At 39.8% G+C, this 16,096-nt stretch overlaps 2 protein-coding genes across 3 annotated transcripts in view; one reads left to right on the top strand and one right to left on the bottom strand.

The window, feature by feature from the left end:
* The window catches only part of Muc16 (mucin 16, cell surface associated), a 159,861-nt gene extending 155,748 nt beyond the window's left edge, over positions 1-4,113 (top strand). Inside the window, exons 93-96 of the mRNA XM_087905954.1 lie at positions 790-956; positions 1,677-1,718; positions 2,020-2,099; positions 3,655-4,113. Of these exons, the coding sequence (XP_087762080.1) occupies positions 790-956; positions 1,677-1,718; positions 2,020-2,099; positions 3,655-3,753 (388 nt within the window). The 3' untranslated portion in view covers positions 3,754-4,113. The remainder of the gene's footprint in view (positions 1-789; positions 957-1,676; positions 1,719-2,019; positions 2,100-3,654) is intronic.
* A 1,906-nt stretch (positions 4,114-6,019) lies between these two features.
* Mbd3l1 (methyl-CpG binding domain protein 3 like 1) lies at positions 6,020-10,405 on the bottom strand. 2 transcript variants are annotated; one of them, XM_048434842.2, is made up of 2 exons: positions 10,343-10,405; positions 6,020-6,730 (listed from the first exon to the last, which is right to left on the bottom strand). In XM_048434842.2, exons 1-2 carry the CDS (start codon positions 10,376-10,378, stop codon positions 6,149-6,151), a joined length of 618 nt encoding a protein of 205 aa, XP_048290799.1. In that variant the 5' UTR covers positions 10,379-10,405; the 3' UTR covers positions 6,020-6,148. The 2 variants fall into 2 exon arrangements, with proteins under 2 accessions (XP_048290799.1, XP_048290809.1); XM_048434852.3 differs by lacking the exon at positions 10,343-10,405 and adding an exon at positions 10,040-10,319.
* Positions 10,406-16,096: the final 5,691 nt, after the last annotated feature.

Genomic DNA, 16,096 nt, shown 5'->3' on the forward strand with positions numbered 1-16,096 from the left:
ACATACATACACATACACACACAAATAAACAATAAAAATAATTTTCAATAAGATTGCAGAATCATGCCTAAGGCGAGATCTAGGAGCCCATGGTACTGCAGACTCCATGTGATTATGATTCATTGTTGACGACCTCTGCCAAGTATATCCATTTAGCAAAATAATACTAGTGGGTTCACTCAATGTGGCTATGAGCTCCACAACTCTGGGTTCTCGGTCAGATTTAAAGTACTGGGCATATGTTTCCTTCTGTAGAGCAAGCAGGTCTTAAATCCAGTTGGAAAGCAATTGGTTACCCCTATACCATTTGTGCCATTATGGAACCCATGAGAAAGTCTTGCCAGACTGGTCATAATTGTAGCTCCCAGGGTTAACAGCTGAGTGAGAATGCTAGTGACCCCCACCCCAAAATCTTGCATAGCACCTCCCAGTGCTGTGAAAGCTGGCCATTAGGGATGAATCTTCCTGGTCAGTTTCAGCTAGTGAGCTCATGAATGCAGTGACCCAGTTATATCGGGAGAACACTATCTCACAGCCCTCCTCCCTGACCTCTGGCTCGTAAAATCTTTCTGCCCCCTTAGACAATGATCACAGAACCTTCAGAGGAATGTAATACAGAATACTTAGTATAAAGTAGCAATATGATACAACTAATACCTGTATCTGAAAGTGCAGGTACAGAATGTTGACATTGTTGGACAAAATTCTCCGAGAAAGAGAATAGTCACAGAGAGTGTATAATAAATGTAGAATAAGAAACACCCCTCTTCATCCTCTGTGCCTTTTCAGGTCTGTCTCCAACAGCAACCACACAGGGGTAGATTCCCTGTGTAACTTCTCACCATTGGCTCGGCGAGTGGACAGAATTGCTATCTATGAGGAATTCCTTCGGATGACACAGAATGGTACTCAGTTGCTGAATTTCACACTGGACAGGAAGAGTGTCGTTGTGGATGGTAAGATTCCCTGGTCAGGGAAGGCAAGATGATATTCCCAGCATGGGTTCTTAGATTTTTTTTCAGGGAAAATTTATGATGTCTAATTGATTTTAAAATTTGAATGAAAATGCTCAAGGAAACAAGGGTGGTAAATGGCAATCATTTGCAAATACTATTATAATTGGATAAAATAGTTAAATTTCAGCAGTGAATTATTACATTATTCTGTCTACTTTTGTATTTCTGTAATGTTTTATTTAAATGAATAGTCAGGCATAATGTTGAGTATCTTTAATCTAAGGTCTATGGAGGCAGAGGCAGGTAGATCTCTCTGAGTTCAAGGTCAGCCTGGAATAAATGGTGAGTTCCAGGTCAGCTGGGGCATAATTAGATCCTGTCTCAAAAGAACAAAAAATTTTAAAAAGAGAAAGTAAAGAATGACTGAGGGTTTATATCAGTGGTACAAAACTATTCTCCCATGCCTAAGACCTTGTATTTATACCTAGCCTCAGATAGTAAAGAAGGCCAGCCAAACAATGTAGGACATGCCTTTAATCCCAGCACTCAGGAGGAAGAAGCAGGAGAATCTCTGAGTTTGAGGTCAGCCTAGTTTACAGAGTGAGTTCTAAGACAGCTAGGGGCTACACAAAGAAACCCTGTCTTGAAAAAGTTCAAAATAAATAAGTAAATAAATAATTAAGACAGGCTCATGTGCATTCTGTTTTCTTTTATTTCCAGGGTATTCTTCAAACAGGGATGACGATGTGATAAAGAATTCTGGTAAGTTTCGGAGTCATCCATGCTGGGGCATCATAAGGAGCACCTTCTCCGTAACATTGTCACCAAGTGTGGTGTGCAGAGGATCAGGATGAAGGAGGGTCAAACCATGGCAAGGACTGATGAGACCGAGTGGACAGACATTAAGGATTCCGTCATAATGGAAGCCCATACGGGAAGAAATGGGATGTGGAGTCATGTGAAGTCGAATCACTAAGCTCCCTCCACAGGATTCATACCCATCCTCAGGAGGGATTGCCAGGAGGGGGAAATGGGGGATTCATTCCACTGTTTGTCTCCCCAGGTCTTCCCTTCTGGGCCATCATTCTCATCTGCTTGGCAGTACTACTGATATTCATCACATGCCTGATATGCTGTTTCCTGGTGAGCAAGGAAGTGTATGGGGTTCCTTGTATTCTCATTACTGAATTATTAAGAACTTTTAAACAGGCAAGACTCATATAGCACTTCTTTGGTCAAGGATGGTCCTAGGATGGGAGAGTTAGGTCACATCAGTGATAGTGTTCTCCAAAAATGATGCTGCCTAGCGTCATTGTAGCCATCTAAGCTTGTTTAAGTGCTGTCTATAATGTTTGTATAATAACACTGCACTTATAAAATAAGGCCCTAGAGTTATACAGTACAACTGTTTATTATACATAAACAAGTCCTTTGCTGGTGATATGATTTATGAACATTTTCTTCTAGATTATATGTGGCCGGTCACTTTAATCTCTCTTTTCTAATTTTCCTGCTATTGATAGTTATTTCTTTATTTACTTTTATCCCGGGAGAGCTTCAAATTTACTAGGTGGCAGAGAAGGATCTTGAGTTTAAGGACTCCCCCACCTTTCAGTTTCTGCCCTCCCCCCCCGCAAGTAATGGGATGATAAGTGTGTTTTACCATGCCTAGTATCTATTTTATTTCTATTTGGCAGATAATGTGTAGTCGTATGATTTACAAGGTATTCATTAAATGACTAAACCAAGTAAATATCATCATATCCTTCTGTGTGGTATGACTCTTACCCTGGGCATTTCTGAAATATATATTACATTAACTGTAGTCAGCATGCTCTACAATCGATCTTAAAGTTCCAACATTAGTCGTTAGTGAAATGTACACAGTGATATAGCAAAATGAATAAAACAATAACTAGAAGGCTGATATTAGTAAGTGTTGGCAAAGATTTGAAGAAATAGGAACTCTTACTGAGAGCTAGCAGAATATAGGTTGATCATTTCTTTGAGTGTTATATATACTTGCCATAGGACACAACCATTCCTATTAATTTATGCAAGAAAAATTAACATGCCTTTCTACAAGACCTATACAAGTTCAAGCCAGACAAAATTCCGGCACTGAAAGGGGGAAGGAGATACAAAGTTCCACCCTTAACCAAGAAGTTCTTTACAATTGATCTTTGCTGGCAAAGGGACAAATGATTTTTCTTCAGTGGAGTGTCACTACGTATATTAACCACACTCCAGGGCAGGAACCATGGCAGGAGTAGTTAGCCAACATAAAAATGAATTTCATTGGGATTTTTTTGGGTGGTGGGATGGGAATTTTTTGTTTTGTTTCGGCACTCTTTTGTCTTATTGGATTTTCATTTTGATTTTTTTCTTGCTTTTTTAAGAGAGAGAAAACAAAAGATCAGGAAGTCAATTGAATTACGGAGTTGGAGAAGATCTGAGGGAAGTTGGGGGAGGGAAAACGAACAAAATATATCGTAAGAAAAAGTTCTTTAGAAGACTATAAAGAAAGAGAGACCACCTATCCAAAGACCTGTACAAAAATGGGCATAATTACGTTTTTAGTCATAGCCAAATCAAAAAGAAAAGGAAAGAAAAAAGAGAGAATGAACTCAACCTGAAAGTAAAACAGAACCTGGCTGGCTGGTTAATTCATTCTTATGACTTTTCCTGATTCTCACAGGTGTCTGTCTGCAGAAGAAAAAAGGAGGGAGACTACCAGGTTCAGCGTCACCGCCTAGGTTATTACCTGCCTCACCTAGACCTGAGGAAGCTCCCGTGACTCCACCTGCCAGCAGCACCTTTCCCCTAGCAGGGTCCAAAGAATAAATAAGCCACATGGGTCAGATTCAGCACCTGTGACTTTCTTGATTTGATCCCTGAGGAGGTCCCTGGAGACAAGAGAGAAATGTTCCTCCTTTGTTAAATCCTGGTGGAGACTTAGTTGTGGTCTGTGGCCTCATGGTAACCCATTCTTCAAGCATAACAGAATTCATCAAACTGTTGTATTGGTTACTTTGGGGCTGCTAAAACAAAATATCTGACAACAGCAACATAAAGGAAAGATGTTCCAGGTTCTGTTGACTCCTCATGGAAGATCTTACCCTTTGGGGGGAGTGGATGGCGGGGAATGGGATGAGATGGGGGCAAGAGGGAGTGGGAGGATGGGAGGGAGGGGAAACTGTGGTTGCTTTGTACAATGAATAAAAAATGTAAAATAAAAGATGGTTTAGTTTGGCTTACAGTTCCGGGGAAACACAGTCAGTTATGGTGGAGATAAGGTGGTGGCTGGAGCAGGCACCAAGCTAGTTATGTTACACACGCAGTTAAGGACAGAGAACAAGAAGCAGGGCAATGCTATAAACATCTCAAAGCCCATCACCCTATGAACCTCTTCTTCCAGCAAAGCTCCATTTCACAACTTTCTCACAACCACCCCAGTGTCAGCAGCTGGAGAGACCAAGTGATCAAATATGTGAGACTCTAAGGAACAATATCTACTTTCAAACCACACCAGTATAGAAATTGTCATGGTGTAAAATGAACACATCCCTTCAATGTGGTGTGCACACTCCTAGTCACACACTGAATGCCTTCCCTTGACTCCAGTGACAGTCATCACACTGATGTGTGCTTCTCCGATTCCTCAGCCCCATGAAGGTCTGCCCATCTCAAGTTTCTCTTAAATTCTTTGAATTTGTCTTCCATAGGATTTCCACCCAAATCCTCTTGGGTCATTTCCCTCTCTCCTTCTGAATCATCCCAAATGGGAAGTATGTGAAGAAATGAGTGATTGGGTCAGAAATGACTCCAAAACCAGAGTTAGAACTTGGAACCTTACAGCATTATAGAAGACTAACATGGAAGAAGACAATAGGAAAAGTCAAACCATTTAAATTTTCTTTTATCTTCTTGTGCCCTGAACACAAGTAAACAGTATAGACCTTTCTTTTCCAGCAGACACACACCATTACAGAAAACCACAACCAATCAAAATGCAGAGTTGTGGAGTTCAGTCCCGATGTATATACATATAACACAACCCCTGAACCTAAGGTTTAGGAATCATTGCTAAGAAGGGGCAAAAAGACTGTAAAGGCAAAAAAGGGGGGTTACTGTGAGATTGTGCCTTCTGAGAATGTCAGAAGGCAAAAATATTTTTTAAACACTACTAGTAAAATGATGCAAGACTATTAGGTATCTAGTAAATGATGACTTAGAAGTTAAGAGTACTTTATGTTTCTCCAGAGAACCTGGGTTTGTTTCCCAGAACCTGTATGGAAGCACCCAACTGTCTATAATTCAAGTTCCAGGGGAACCGATACCCTTTTCTGGCCTTCATGGGCACCAACCCTGCATACTGTTCACAGACATACATGCAGGTAAAACACTCATGTACATAAACATTTTTAAAAAAATAATAAAATGGTCAGTGAATATAGGACTATAAAGAGCTTAGAAAAAAAGTTTTCTCATCTCAAAAAATAAATTATTGGGGCTAGAGACTTGGTTCAATACTTAAGATCATTTAAAACTCTCGCAGCGGGCCCAAGTTTGATTCCCAACACCAGAGCCTGATGGCTTACAACTGCCTATAGCTACAGTTCCAGGAAATACAAAACCTTCTGGTCCCTTCATGCACCTCTTCTCACGTGCACATAGCAACACACAGACACACATAATTAAAAATAATTTGCTATGTATATGCTTTCATCTATGTCTATGTATTGTGTGTGTGCCTGGTATCTGTGGAGATCAGAAGAGAGCAATGGATCCCCTCGGAACTGAAATTACAGATAGTTGCAACCCGCTATGTAGATGTGGGGGAGTTATACTTGGCCAGTGAACTTCATCACAGAGCCATCTCTCCAGCCCCCAAAATGATTTTAAAAAATAATAATTACTGGCTGGGTGATGTAGGTCTATGATAGAGTATTCACCAGGTATGAGCAGAAAGTTGGGTTTGACCTTTAATACAGAGAAAGAGGTGGGTAGAGTAAGAGAAAAATAATAATTATCATTTATATTTTTTGCATTGCACAAAAAATTTTAATGAAGTGTTGTCAAGTTTAAAGTTTCAACATCTCAAAACAACAACAAAAGACACTGCAAAGAAGTGTTAAAGCAAATCTGTGTTTCATCTGCAGAACCTTCTCCCCAGCTCCCCCTCCCTGTGTTTATAAGGTTGCCCTCTTTAACCCCCTCTCTTTCTCTGCCTCGTTGGCCAGCCTGTGTGCAGTCATGGCGACCGCCAGTCTTTCTCTTGCTGTTTTCACTTTCTTTTCCTGTTTGCTAATATCTTCTTCAGTGACGAGAAATTGATTGCAAAGGATCTGTGGGATACCCGCTTCTGGAATCATCTCCACCAAATGTGAAGATGACTCACGGGTGGACCTACAGTCAACACTGTTGGCTTGAGTCTCTGAAACACATGCATCTGTGCCTCTAGGTCTAAGATCGCGCAAAGCTTTGGCAAGATCTGAAGTGCTCAAAGGTTCTCCTGCACTGCTGTAGGCTTGGAGTCCTTGCAGTCTCTTCTGCCAGCAGGCTTGTTGGGGCTTGACCAAGGTCTCCTCCCACTGGTGATATCTTACCTCATTGCCCAGATGGGATGTGATTCTAGTGACTGGCCTCTTGAATGTGTAACTGGACATCCTCAAGGGGATTGAGGCGTGTAAACAAGGCTTTGGCTTTGATAGGTTCTCCCAGTCACATTGCTTCCTCTGTGAAGTCTTGCCCATCTGACTCCTTTCTTCACCCTATAATCATAAGTCATAAAATTGGGTAAATTTAATGAAGGCTGCCTCCTTGTATTATCCACGTGATACTTACCAATTATGAATGCTGCTCTTAACTTTCACCTTCCCTCACTCCCTCTGGTAATAAGTTTTCAACATCATTGAACAGAGCTCAGTTGAGCACAAAAAGCTCAAAATCAAAATTATCCAAACACATGGCAAAACTCCCTCCTTGCTTGAGTGTATTTTTCTTCTTTCTGGATCTACTGCCAACTGCTTGAGACCTCACATTCTCTCTCATGATACACAGTCCCCAGTCTTCCTCTAAGTCTCAATTCTGCCATTTTTCTGTGTTATTTGATGATGAATTTGTTATGAACCACTTGATTTTTATAGCTCCTTTAACATTTAAATAAGAGCCCAAGATTGGGAAAGAATGCTATAGAACAGCATTTCCTGGGCACAACAGGGTCACTGCAATCAAGAACTTACAGACGCTGTAATTACTAGGCACAAAACCTGTACAAGTCAGGCCAGCCAACATTCCAACACAGCTATGGTAGAAGCTCAGAGCACTGATGGCTGCCGAGGGAGGAACAGTGAGTTTTCTTCAGGTATGTGGCCTCTGATGGGTTGCTCCAGTGGATGGCCCTATATCCATGCACATACTGGAAGAATTAAGAACTTTCAGTAGGTTGAAAAAGGACATGGAGTTGGAAGGGAGAAGTAATAAGGATATTTGGGTGAAGCTGGAGGTAAAATGGAACATGATATGATTGATACATTTCATGCATTATGAAACTTTCAAAGAATAAATATGTATTTTTTAAAAAATTAATAGCTAAACTACCAACAACATCACTACAAGACCTGAGACATTAATCAACACAAAAGGTCATATTCAAAATAAGCAATTTAGAAAACCTATTCACAGCAGAGCAGGAAAAAAAGAAAGAAGTACAGATGGATGGAAGGAAGGAAGAAAGGAAGGAAAGAAAGAAAGAAATGTATTCACCCATTAACAGATTTTGACTTCTTGGGCTTTGATAGATTTTATGTTACAGATAGTACATGGCACAGAACTATTTCTCAAGAACAAAGTTGACTCTGGAATACTTAGCTCCCTTATTTATTTACTAATTTTTATTAATGTACATTAACTTCACAAAGGGGCATCACTGTGGCATTGCCATATTCACAAATAATGTGCTTTGATCATCGCCGCCATTGCTATTGCTCTTTAGCATTTAGCAGCCTTTTCTTCCTTCTCCTCTCCCCACTTCCCTTCCACACTTCTCACGTTTCCCCTTTCATGTTACATTCTTTTTATTCAAAACACACCTCCTATGTTGAGGTGGCTCTGAAGGTAAGGGCCTTTGTTGCTGAACCTGATAACCTGAGCACCAGCTTCCATGAGCTGTCCTTTGACCCCCACATGCTTGTCATGGCAAATATATGCACACACTCCCCACACTCAAAAGAACACAAATATCAAAACTGCTTTAAATAGTTTCCACATTAGAGGAAACATGGTGTTTGTCTTTTATTTTGGATGTGTATGTGTAAAATGTGTGTGCTTACATCTTTGCATGTGGTTGTGCAAGGTCACGTGTGCCTGTGGAGGCCGGACGTTTATCTATTTATTTATTGAGGCAGGTTCTCTCTTTGAACCAATGAGAGACCAATTCTGGGTAGTCTAGCTAGCCAGCTTGACACTGAGATTCATTATTTCTGCCTCCTCAGTGATGGGATTACAGGTAGCCACCACATTTGCCTGTTTGGTATCTTTGTTTGTTTGGTTTGGTTTTTTTTTTCAATGTATTTTATCTTTGAAATTATATTACATCATTTCTCCCTTCCCTTTCCTCCCATCAGGCCCCCATATGTCCCTCCTTTCTCTCCTTTAATGAAAAAAAAATTTTTTCATTAAAATATACATATATTCCTAAATGTTGGCTGGGTTTTTATGTGGGTTCTGGGAATTCAAACTCCAATACTCATAATTGCACAGAAGAGCCATCTCCGCAGCCTGGTGTTTATCTTCCCAAGTCTGATTTATTTCACTTAAAATGATAAGTGGTCTCTATTTCTATCCACTGTCCTGCAATTGACACACTTTCATTCTATTTTATGACTGAATAACAGTCTGTTGTGTAGGGGCTGACTAGAGAGTTCAGTTGGCATAGCGCCTGCCTAGCATGCACAAGACCATAGGTTTGCTCTCCATAAAACTAAGTGTGCTGATGCAGACTGGTAATGATAGCACCTGGGATATGGAGAAAGGAAAATAAAAACTTTAAGGGCATCCTAAGCTACACAGTGAGTTTGACACCAGCCTGGGCTATATGAAACCCTGTCTCAAAAATAAAGATTTCAGTTGTCTATATATGCCACATTTTCTTTGTCCATTCATATGATTATGGGCATCTGGGCAGATTCTACAATTTGACTTCTGTGGAAATTGTTCTTTTAGATTCACATACAAAGTCCAAACGTTTACAGGAAAGTATGTTCCTGTGGTACATATATACACTGTGTTAGGTTTATGTCAAGCATTTTAACCATCTCAGTATTTACCATTTCTATCTTGGGAAGCTTCAGATTTCTCTTTCCTAAGTTCTTTATAATATGTATGAAATATTGTGAATTATAGTCACAATATTAATATAGAATATAATAGAATTATATTCCGTTATAGAATATAAGAACTGATTCTTCCAGTGTAACATTGGTACTCATTATCCAAGCTCCTTCTTCCTGATCCCACGTCAATACTCAATTTTACAGTCTGTGATATCAATAATTCCATTGGTATTACTGAAAAATTCTTTTCCTTTTATCTTACCTACCTTGTAAAACTTCAACTTAGGAAGAATATTATCATTACCATGCCATAGCTATTGCTGGTCTTATGATTCCTGCTGAAAAAAACACACAACATACTGCACACAACATTTTGGTGCAACTCTAAATACAAAAATTTGACATTAACACGGTAAAAGGTGTGAGTTCTATCAAGTCACTGAATTTACCTTAAGCCTGTTTGATACGTTCTGAATTTTTACTTTTTGTCATTTCCGCTAATTCCTCTTTCTGCTGCTGTGATAAAATACTGTAAAAGCAATGGATAGGAAAGAGCTTCTGAGGCTCACAGTTCCTATTATAGCCCATCACTGCCAGGAAGTCAAGGCAGATATTTACATCCGCAGTCAAGAGCAGAGGACTCGAGCCCTCACCCTCCTACACACTCAAGTTCCCTTACAAGTTCCCCAGTACTGCATGGGGAAACTGACTAAGCTGAAGCCTTGGGGGTCTAGTTGACAAACTTACACATATCTTAGGCTGTTTGTACACTTCTTCCAATCATGCTGATATTTCCTTTATTTTCCAGTCTGAGATTTCCCCCAGCTTCCTGTTTTGTAATCTCATGCCCACAATATGCCAAAAAGTCCCTCCATCTTCAATTCTTTTTTCTAGGGAATTCTTCCTTTGGGATTTAATCATGTTTCCATTTCTCTGAACTACGTAGAAATCCTTTGTCTAATCTTTTCTGTCCTTTCCTCTTAGCACAAACTGCTCAAGAAAGGACATCTATATTATGTTTTGTTTTTTTTTTTTTCCGAAGCATCTTACCTCCAACCAGCTCCTCAGACTGCTCGGAACCTTCATGTGTTGTCATCATTCTATGACTCTTTCCCTTGAAAAAGTCACAATGACCCTTTGTTATTAGAGCCCAAAGAAAAATTTCACATACTCTTTAAGTGGGAAGCATTTTTTGAGACACATTTGTTGCAAGGAGTTGCTTGTTCATCCCAACCGCCTTGCTAGCTTAGCCCCAAAATAACCACACAGAAACTGTATTAATTAAATCACTGCTTAGCCCATTAGCTCTAGTTTCTTATTGGCTAATTCTTACATCTTAATATGTGCCATTTCTATTAATCTGTGTATCGCCATGTGGCAATGGATTACCGGGTAAAATTTCCAGCATCTGTCTCCAGCAGATCCATGGCGTCTCTCTGACCCTGCCCTTCTTTTTCCTAGCATTCAGTTCTGTCTTCCCTGTCTACCTAAATTCTACCCTATCAACCATCCCAAAGCAGTTTCTTTATTAACCAATGAAAGCAACACAAAGACAGAATGACTTCTTACACCACATGTTATGGCTCTACATAATCCTTGTTAGTCTTCAACTTGCTATACAGAGGCTGGCCTCAAACTCAGAATTATCCTGTCTCATCCTTAACCTCTCAAATGAATTATCATACCTAGCATAATTAGAATTAATATGAATAAAGAGAGTGTACATCTGATACAATTTACCCCATACATTGGCATGTGCTATTAACAGAAAATATGAGCTTAATTTCTAGAATATATTTTTAAATGTAAATAACTATAGAAACAATAATGGCTATATATAAAAAACTTTATTGGTTTTTATATTTTCAGCATAAACAAATGATGTCTTTGAGATTAGTTTATTTACCCTGATTTCAATATTTTACAATGCACACACATACCAAGACATCACAGGGTTACATGGTACCTGCTATGGCTTGAATCTGAACTGTCCACAACAGACTTATATTTCGAATTCTCAGTCCCTAGTTTATAACTGTATTTTGAAGGTATAGAGACTTTCGCAGGAGGTTTCTTACTAGCAGAAGAAAATCGTTAGGAGCAGACAATATGAATGTTATAACTACCTCTGATTCCAGATCAGCTGTCTCTGCTTCCTAGTCTGCCCATATGTGTAAACTGCTGTCTCCCAATCCCAAAGCCAGAGTCCTATCAGGATAAATGGTAATGTTCTGAACCTGTGTTGCAGTAAGGTGCTTTAAACACTTTGGCTCATTTTGCAGGGAGGTGAATGCCACCCAGCTCCCAAATGAGTCGCATGGAAACTTATTCTTAGGTGGAAATGCTCAGCCTTAGCTTGGCTTGTTGCTTGCCAGTTTTTACTTAAATGTTGTTTTGTCTACCTTTTGCCTATGGGTTTTTCCCATTCTCTTACTTCCGTAAATCTTACTCTTGCTTCATGGATTGCTGTGTAGCTGGATGGCTAGCCCCTGATGTCCTCCTTCTTCTCTGGCTACTTCTCCCTTTGTTCCCAGATTTTCTCTACATGTTCTCTCTGCCTGACAGCCCCACCTATCCTTTCTCCTTCCTCGCTATTGACCATTCAGATCTTTATGAGACCATCAGGTGTTCTAGACAGGCACAGCACAGCTTCACAGACTTAAAATAAATGTGACATAAACAAAAATACTACCTTAACATAATATTTCCTAACAAACTGTAGCTAAGTAAACTTTCCCTGCCTTAAACCATCTCTATACTTTAATCCCAGTGATACAAAATTAATAAATTATTTTATAAATATGCAAAATTTGTTGTTATATTAGCTAAAACAAATTTAACTTACATAAAATAGTATTAATTTTGGACCATAGAATATAATAACTTTTATGTCTACATAATGCTTCAGGTTGTTGATAAATTTTATCATTCTAATTGTCTTTTTAAATTTTTGAGAAATAATTAAATATATTTGTGAAGTACAATGTGATGGCTTGATGTATTTTCTGTCATGAAATTCTAGTCCTTGTTTTGATTCCTACAGTTTATATGGTCCCCCAGTTTTGACAGTAATTCTCCCTCTGGTAACAAAATGGACACAGAGTGCAGAAACAAGGGCAAAATCTGGGGTTTTCTAAGAGAAAGAAAATAATTGGGCAATATAACTGGGGGCTGGTGTGAGACAGAACACAGATGAGAGAAATAAATGAGAAGGGAAAAAGGAGAGGCAAAGAGAGAGCAGAAAGTCACTGAGAAATAAGTAACAGAAAGAAGAAATGAAGATAGAATTGTAAATGGAATGGGAGGAAAGAAAATGGAGAGAGGAACAAGGAGAGTAGGAAGAGGAGGAGGAAGTGGAGGAAGAGAAAGGACATTCATGAACAGAGAAAGAAAACAGTGCAATCTCAGAGCAGCTACAGATTAAATGTTTTTGCTTTAAAAATATCGTAAGACCTACAAAACATAGAATGTACTCTCTGATTCATCCTTCAGTGTCTAGCCCAGTGGTATTACTCTCTTCATATTGCTGTGTAACCATCACCACCATTCATCTCAAGAACTGTCATTTTGGAAACAGGAAACTCTTTTCCTACTGCACACTAACTCTTCATCCCTCTTCCCAGGCTAGGGCATCCACCCTCCTATTCTCTACTACTATATATTTGGCTGTATTAGTAAGGGCTGTATGATGTAGAAACAGATAACATTTAGCCTTTATCACTGGCATACCTTCCTCAACAAAATGTTTCATTCATGTTGTACTGTATGTCAGAATTCCTTTGCTTTTTACGACTGATTCCTATTCCAGCCAAGCATAATTTTATGCTGTCCAGGGTGAAACTGCTGGCAACTTGTGGCCCTCGCTGGCCCCTGCACAGGCCTCCATCGAAAGCTGCCGATCACGTGCAGGATATTCTCCTAGCGCACAGATGATTGCAGTACACATGGAAGGAAGAACAGAACTCCATCTGTGTCTGGAAACGGAAGTTCACATCCTGGCTCCAGTCAGCCCTGCTGCCTACACTCAGCATTGTGGTTCTTGTTTTCATTCCTGGGAATAGAATAAATTCAAGATAAATCCATTTGAGCCAAGAGAACACAGAATGTGAAATGTCTATATGTAACAAGGTTGAGGTAACAATCCCCCCAACACAGTCTAGGATTAGTCTGTCTTGCATAAAAACTCTGTTTTATCAAATTAGCATATATTGGGCCTGAAAGATAGCTCAGTGGGTACCGGCTCTTGTTTCCAAACCTCACTACATAAGTTCTATCCCTGGGACCCGTGTGGTGTAAGGAGAGGACTGAAACCCACAGAATGTCCTCTGACCTCTGCACGCAGACACACACAATAAATACAGTGTACTTTTAAATTAACATGTTAACTGTACAAAGGAATGGGTTTATGGCATCGCCTACTATATTTCCCCCTAGATTCCATGTGTGACAGAAAACATATAATATTTTTCTTTATGAGACTGGTTTATTTCACCTAATATGATTATTTAGTAAAATGATCCCTCCTTGTCCATTATTTTCTGCAAATGACATATTCTTTACGGCTCTACAGAATCCCACTGTATATATTTCCACATTTTATCCATTCCTCTGTACACAGGCTGGTACACGACAGCTATTGTGAAGGATGAAGTAACAGGCATGCGTACGCCAATATGTCTATAGCAAGTTGATAACATTTTTGTCAAGTTGACACAAGCTAGAGTTATCTGTGAAGATCAAATCCAGCTGAGAAAATGCCTCCATTAGATTGGCCGGGAGACAAGTCTGTGGGGGAGCTTTAACATTTATGATTGACATGGGAGAGTCCACACCATTGTGGGCAGTGCGACGCTGGGCAGAAAATCTTAGGTTGTGTGGCAGTGTGGGCTGAGCAATGCTGTGGGAGCGCCTTCCACTCCTTCAGCCAATAGCCACTGAAACATCAGCCCACTGGGGCCAAGGTAAGACGGTTTTGAAAAATCTCTTGCTTGTTAAAATCTGGAAGTGGATAAGCAGAACTGTCAAATCTTACCAAGACAGGGTAAGACAGCTTTGAAAAATCTCTTGCCTGTTAAAAATAATCTGTCAGTTATTCTAGGCCTTAGTCAAAGTTGGTTGCTTTAACGCTGCAAACATGACTTTGGTGATTGCCCAGGTAGCCAGTTGTATCTGTGATTTGTTGTATGTTTTGGAAGTTGTTTGATTGCACTTCCTAATTACTCAGGTAACATTATTTCCCTTCTTGGATCTTCTATGTGGTTGAAGACTAGATAATTGTAGCTACTTTGCTCTCATGACTTGGCCAAGTTATTTATTATTTGAGACTTAGGCTAGTTAAGATAGGATATTTGTTCTTGTATACAATTTTGTAGTAGGTTTAGAACTCTCTTACTTAAACAAAAGGGGGAGGTGCTGCGGAAGCACCTTCCGCTCCTTCAGCCAATAGCCGCTGAAGAGCCCACTGTGTGTGTGGGGGGGGGAATACCAGCCCACTGGGGCGTGGTCTGTTTCTCTTTAAAAAAAAAAAAAAGAGCTGCAAGCCTCAGCTCGCTCTCTTGGTTCCAGTGCTTGGTTCTGGCTCCTGCTCCAGCAACTAGGCTCCTTTCCTGATGGTTGGTGTTTTGTCAGTTTTACCCCCCAAAATAAATACCCCTTTAAATCCTAACTAGTGTGGGATTGTTTCACGCATTAGAACAAGCTAAGCAGTGTTCCTCCACACCTCTTGTTTCAATGGCTGCCCAGACTTCTCTCAGTGATGGACTGACGTCAGGATGTGTAAGCTAAATAAATCCTTTCCTACTCGAGTGACTTTTTGTTCAGAATATTTTATCACAGCAGTGGAAAGCAAACTAGAATACTGTCTGGCTCTTTGTAGTGCATACCCAGTAGTATAAAAGGAGCTTTCATCATGCTCAGTTAGGATGCCTTTCATCAGGAAAAGAAAATAATACATGTTGTTAAAGATACAGAGTGAATAAAATCTTCTACACTGTTTCGGAGAATGTAAAATCCGCTATGGGAATCAGTAAGGAAGTTCTTCAAACCATCAGGACTACAACAATCACTTGTTCTAAATATAATAACCCTACTCCTTCATCCCAGAAAGCCCCAGCAAATAGGGTCATCCCTACCCAGTGTTCATGCTAAAAGCTTTCTGCTCATGCCTGCAATTATTTTACCACAATTCATTATATAGATATATGTAAAATTATCAAAAACTTAGAATAAATAAATAATGTTAGCCTTCAAGAAGCAAGTTGCAGAGAAATATGTACAATGCAATTCTAGTAGGCTGTCTAATCATGGAGAACATTCTGAAGAAAGGTTACCAGTAAATGATCTGCTACCACTTGTGAGAATGGAGCCTAAAAATGAGGCAGACTAAAGTCTCATGCAATAGCCAGCTTTATTCAGGACATCATCTGAGCAAACTTCGTATGAATTCAAGCTTTATACAGTCACAAGGGCAAAGCATGTTCACATGTGTTTAGTCTGTATACCAGTGGTTCTCAAGCTTCCTAATGCTGTGATCTTTTAATACAGTTCCTCATATTGTGGTGACCGCCCCAACCATAAAATTATTTTCTTTGCTACTTTATGTAATTTTGTTACTGTTATGACTCATACTGTAAATATCTGTGTTTTCCGATGGTTTTAGGCGACCCATGTGAAAGGGTCCTTCAATCCCCCCCACCACACACACACACACACACACACACACACACACACACACACACACACACACACACGAGGTGGTGACCCACAGGTTGAGAATAGCTGATGTAGACAGTCATGAGGACAATC

Source organism: Myodes glareolus, chromosome 4 (genome assembly GCF_982192425.1).
Source record: "Myodes glareolus chromosome 4, mMyoGla1.1, whole genome shotgun sequence".
Taxonomy (NCBI): domain Eukaryota; kingdom Metazoa; phylum Chordata; class Mammalia; order Rodentia; family Cricetidae; genus Myodes; species Myodes glareolus.

What these genes read in the sequence shown, in the direction of transcription:
- Mbd3l1 (XM_048434842.2), bottom strand. Translation starts at nt 10,378, where the DNA reads ATGAAGGTTCCGAGCAGTCTGAGGAGCTGGTTGGAG. An exon ending in GTCTGAGGAGCTGGTTGGAG is followed by an intron (nt 6,731 to 10,342) that starts GTAAGATGCTTC and finishes TTATGATTATAG; the next exon opens with GGTGAAGAAAGGAGTCAGAT.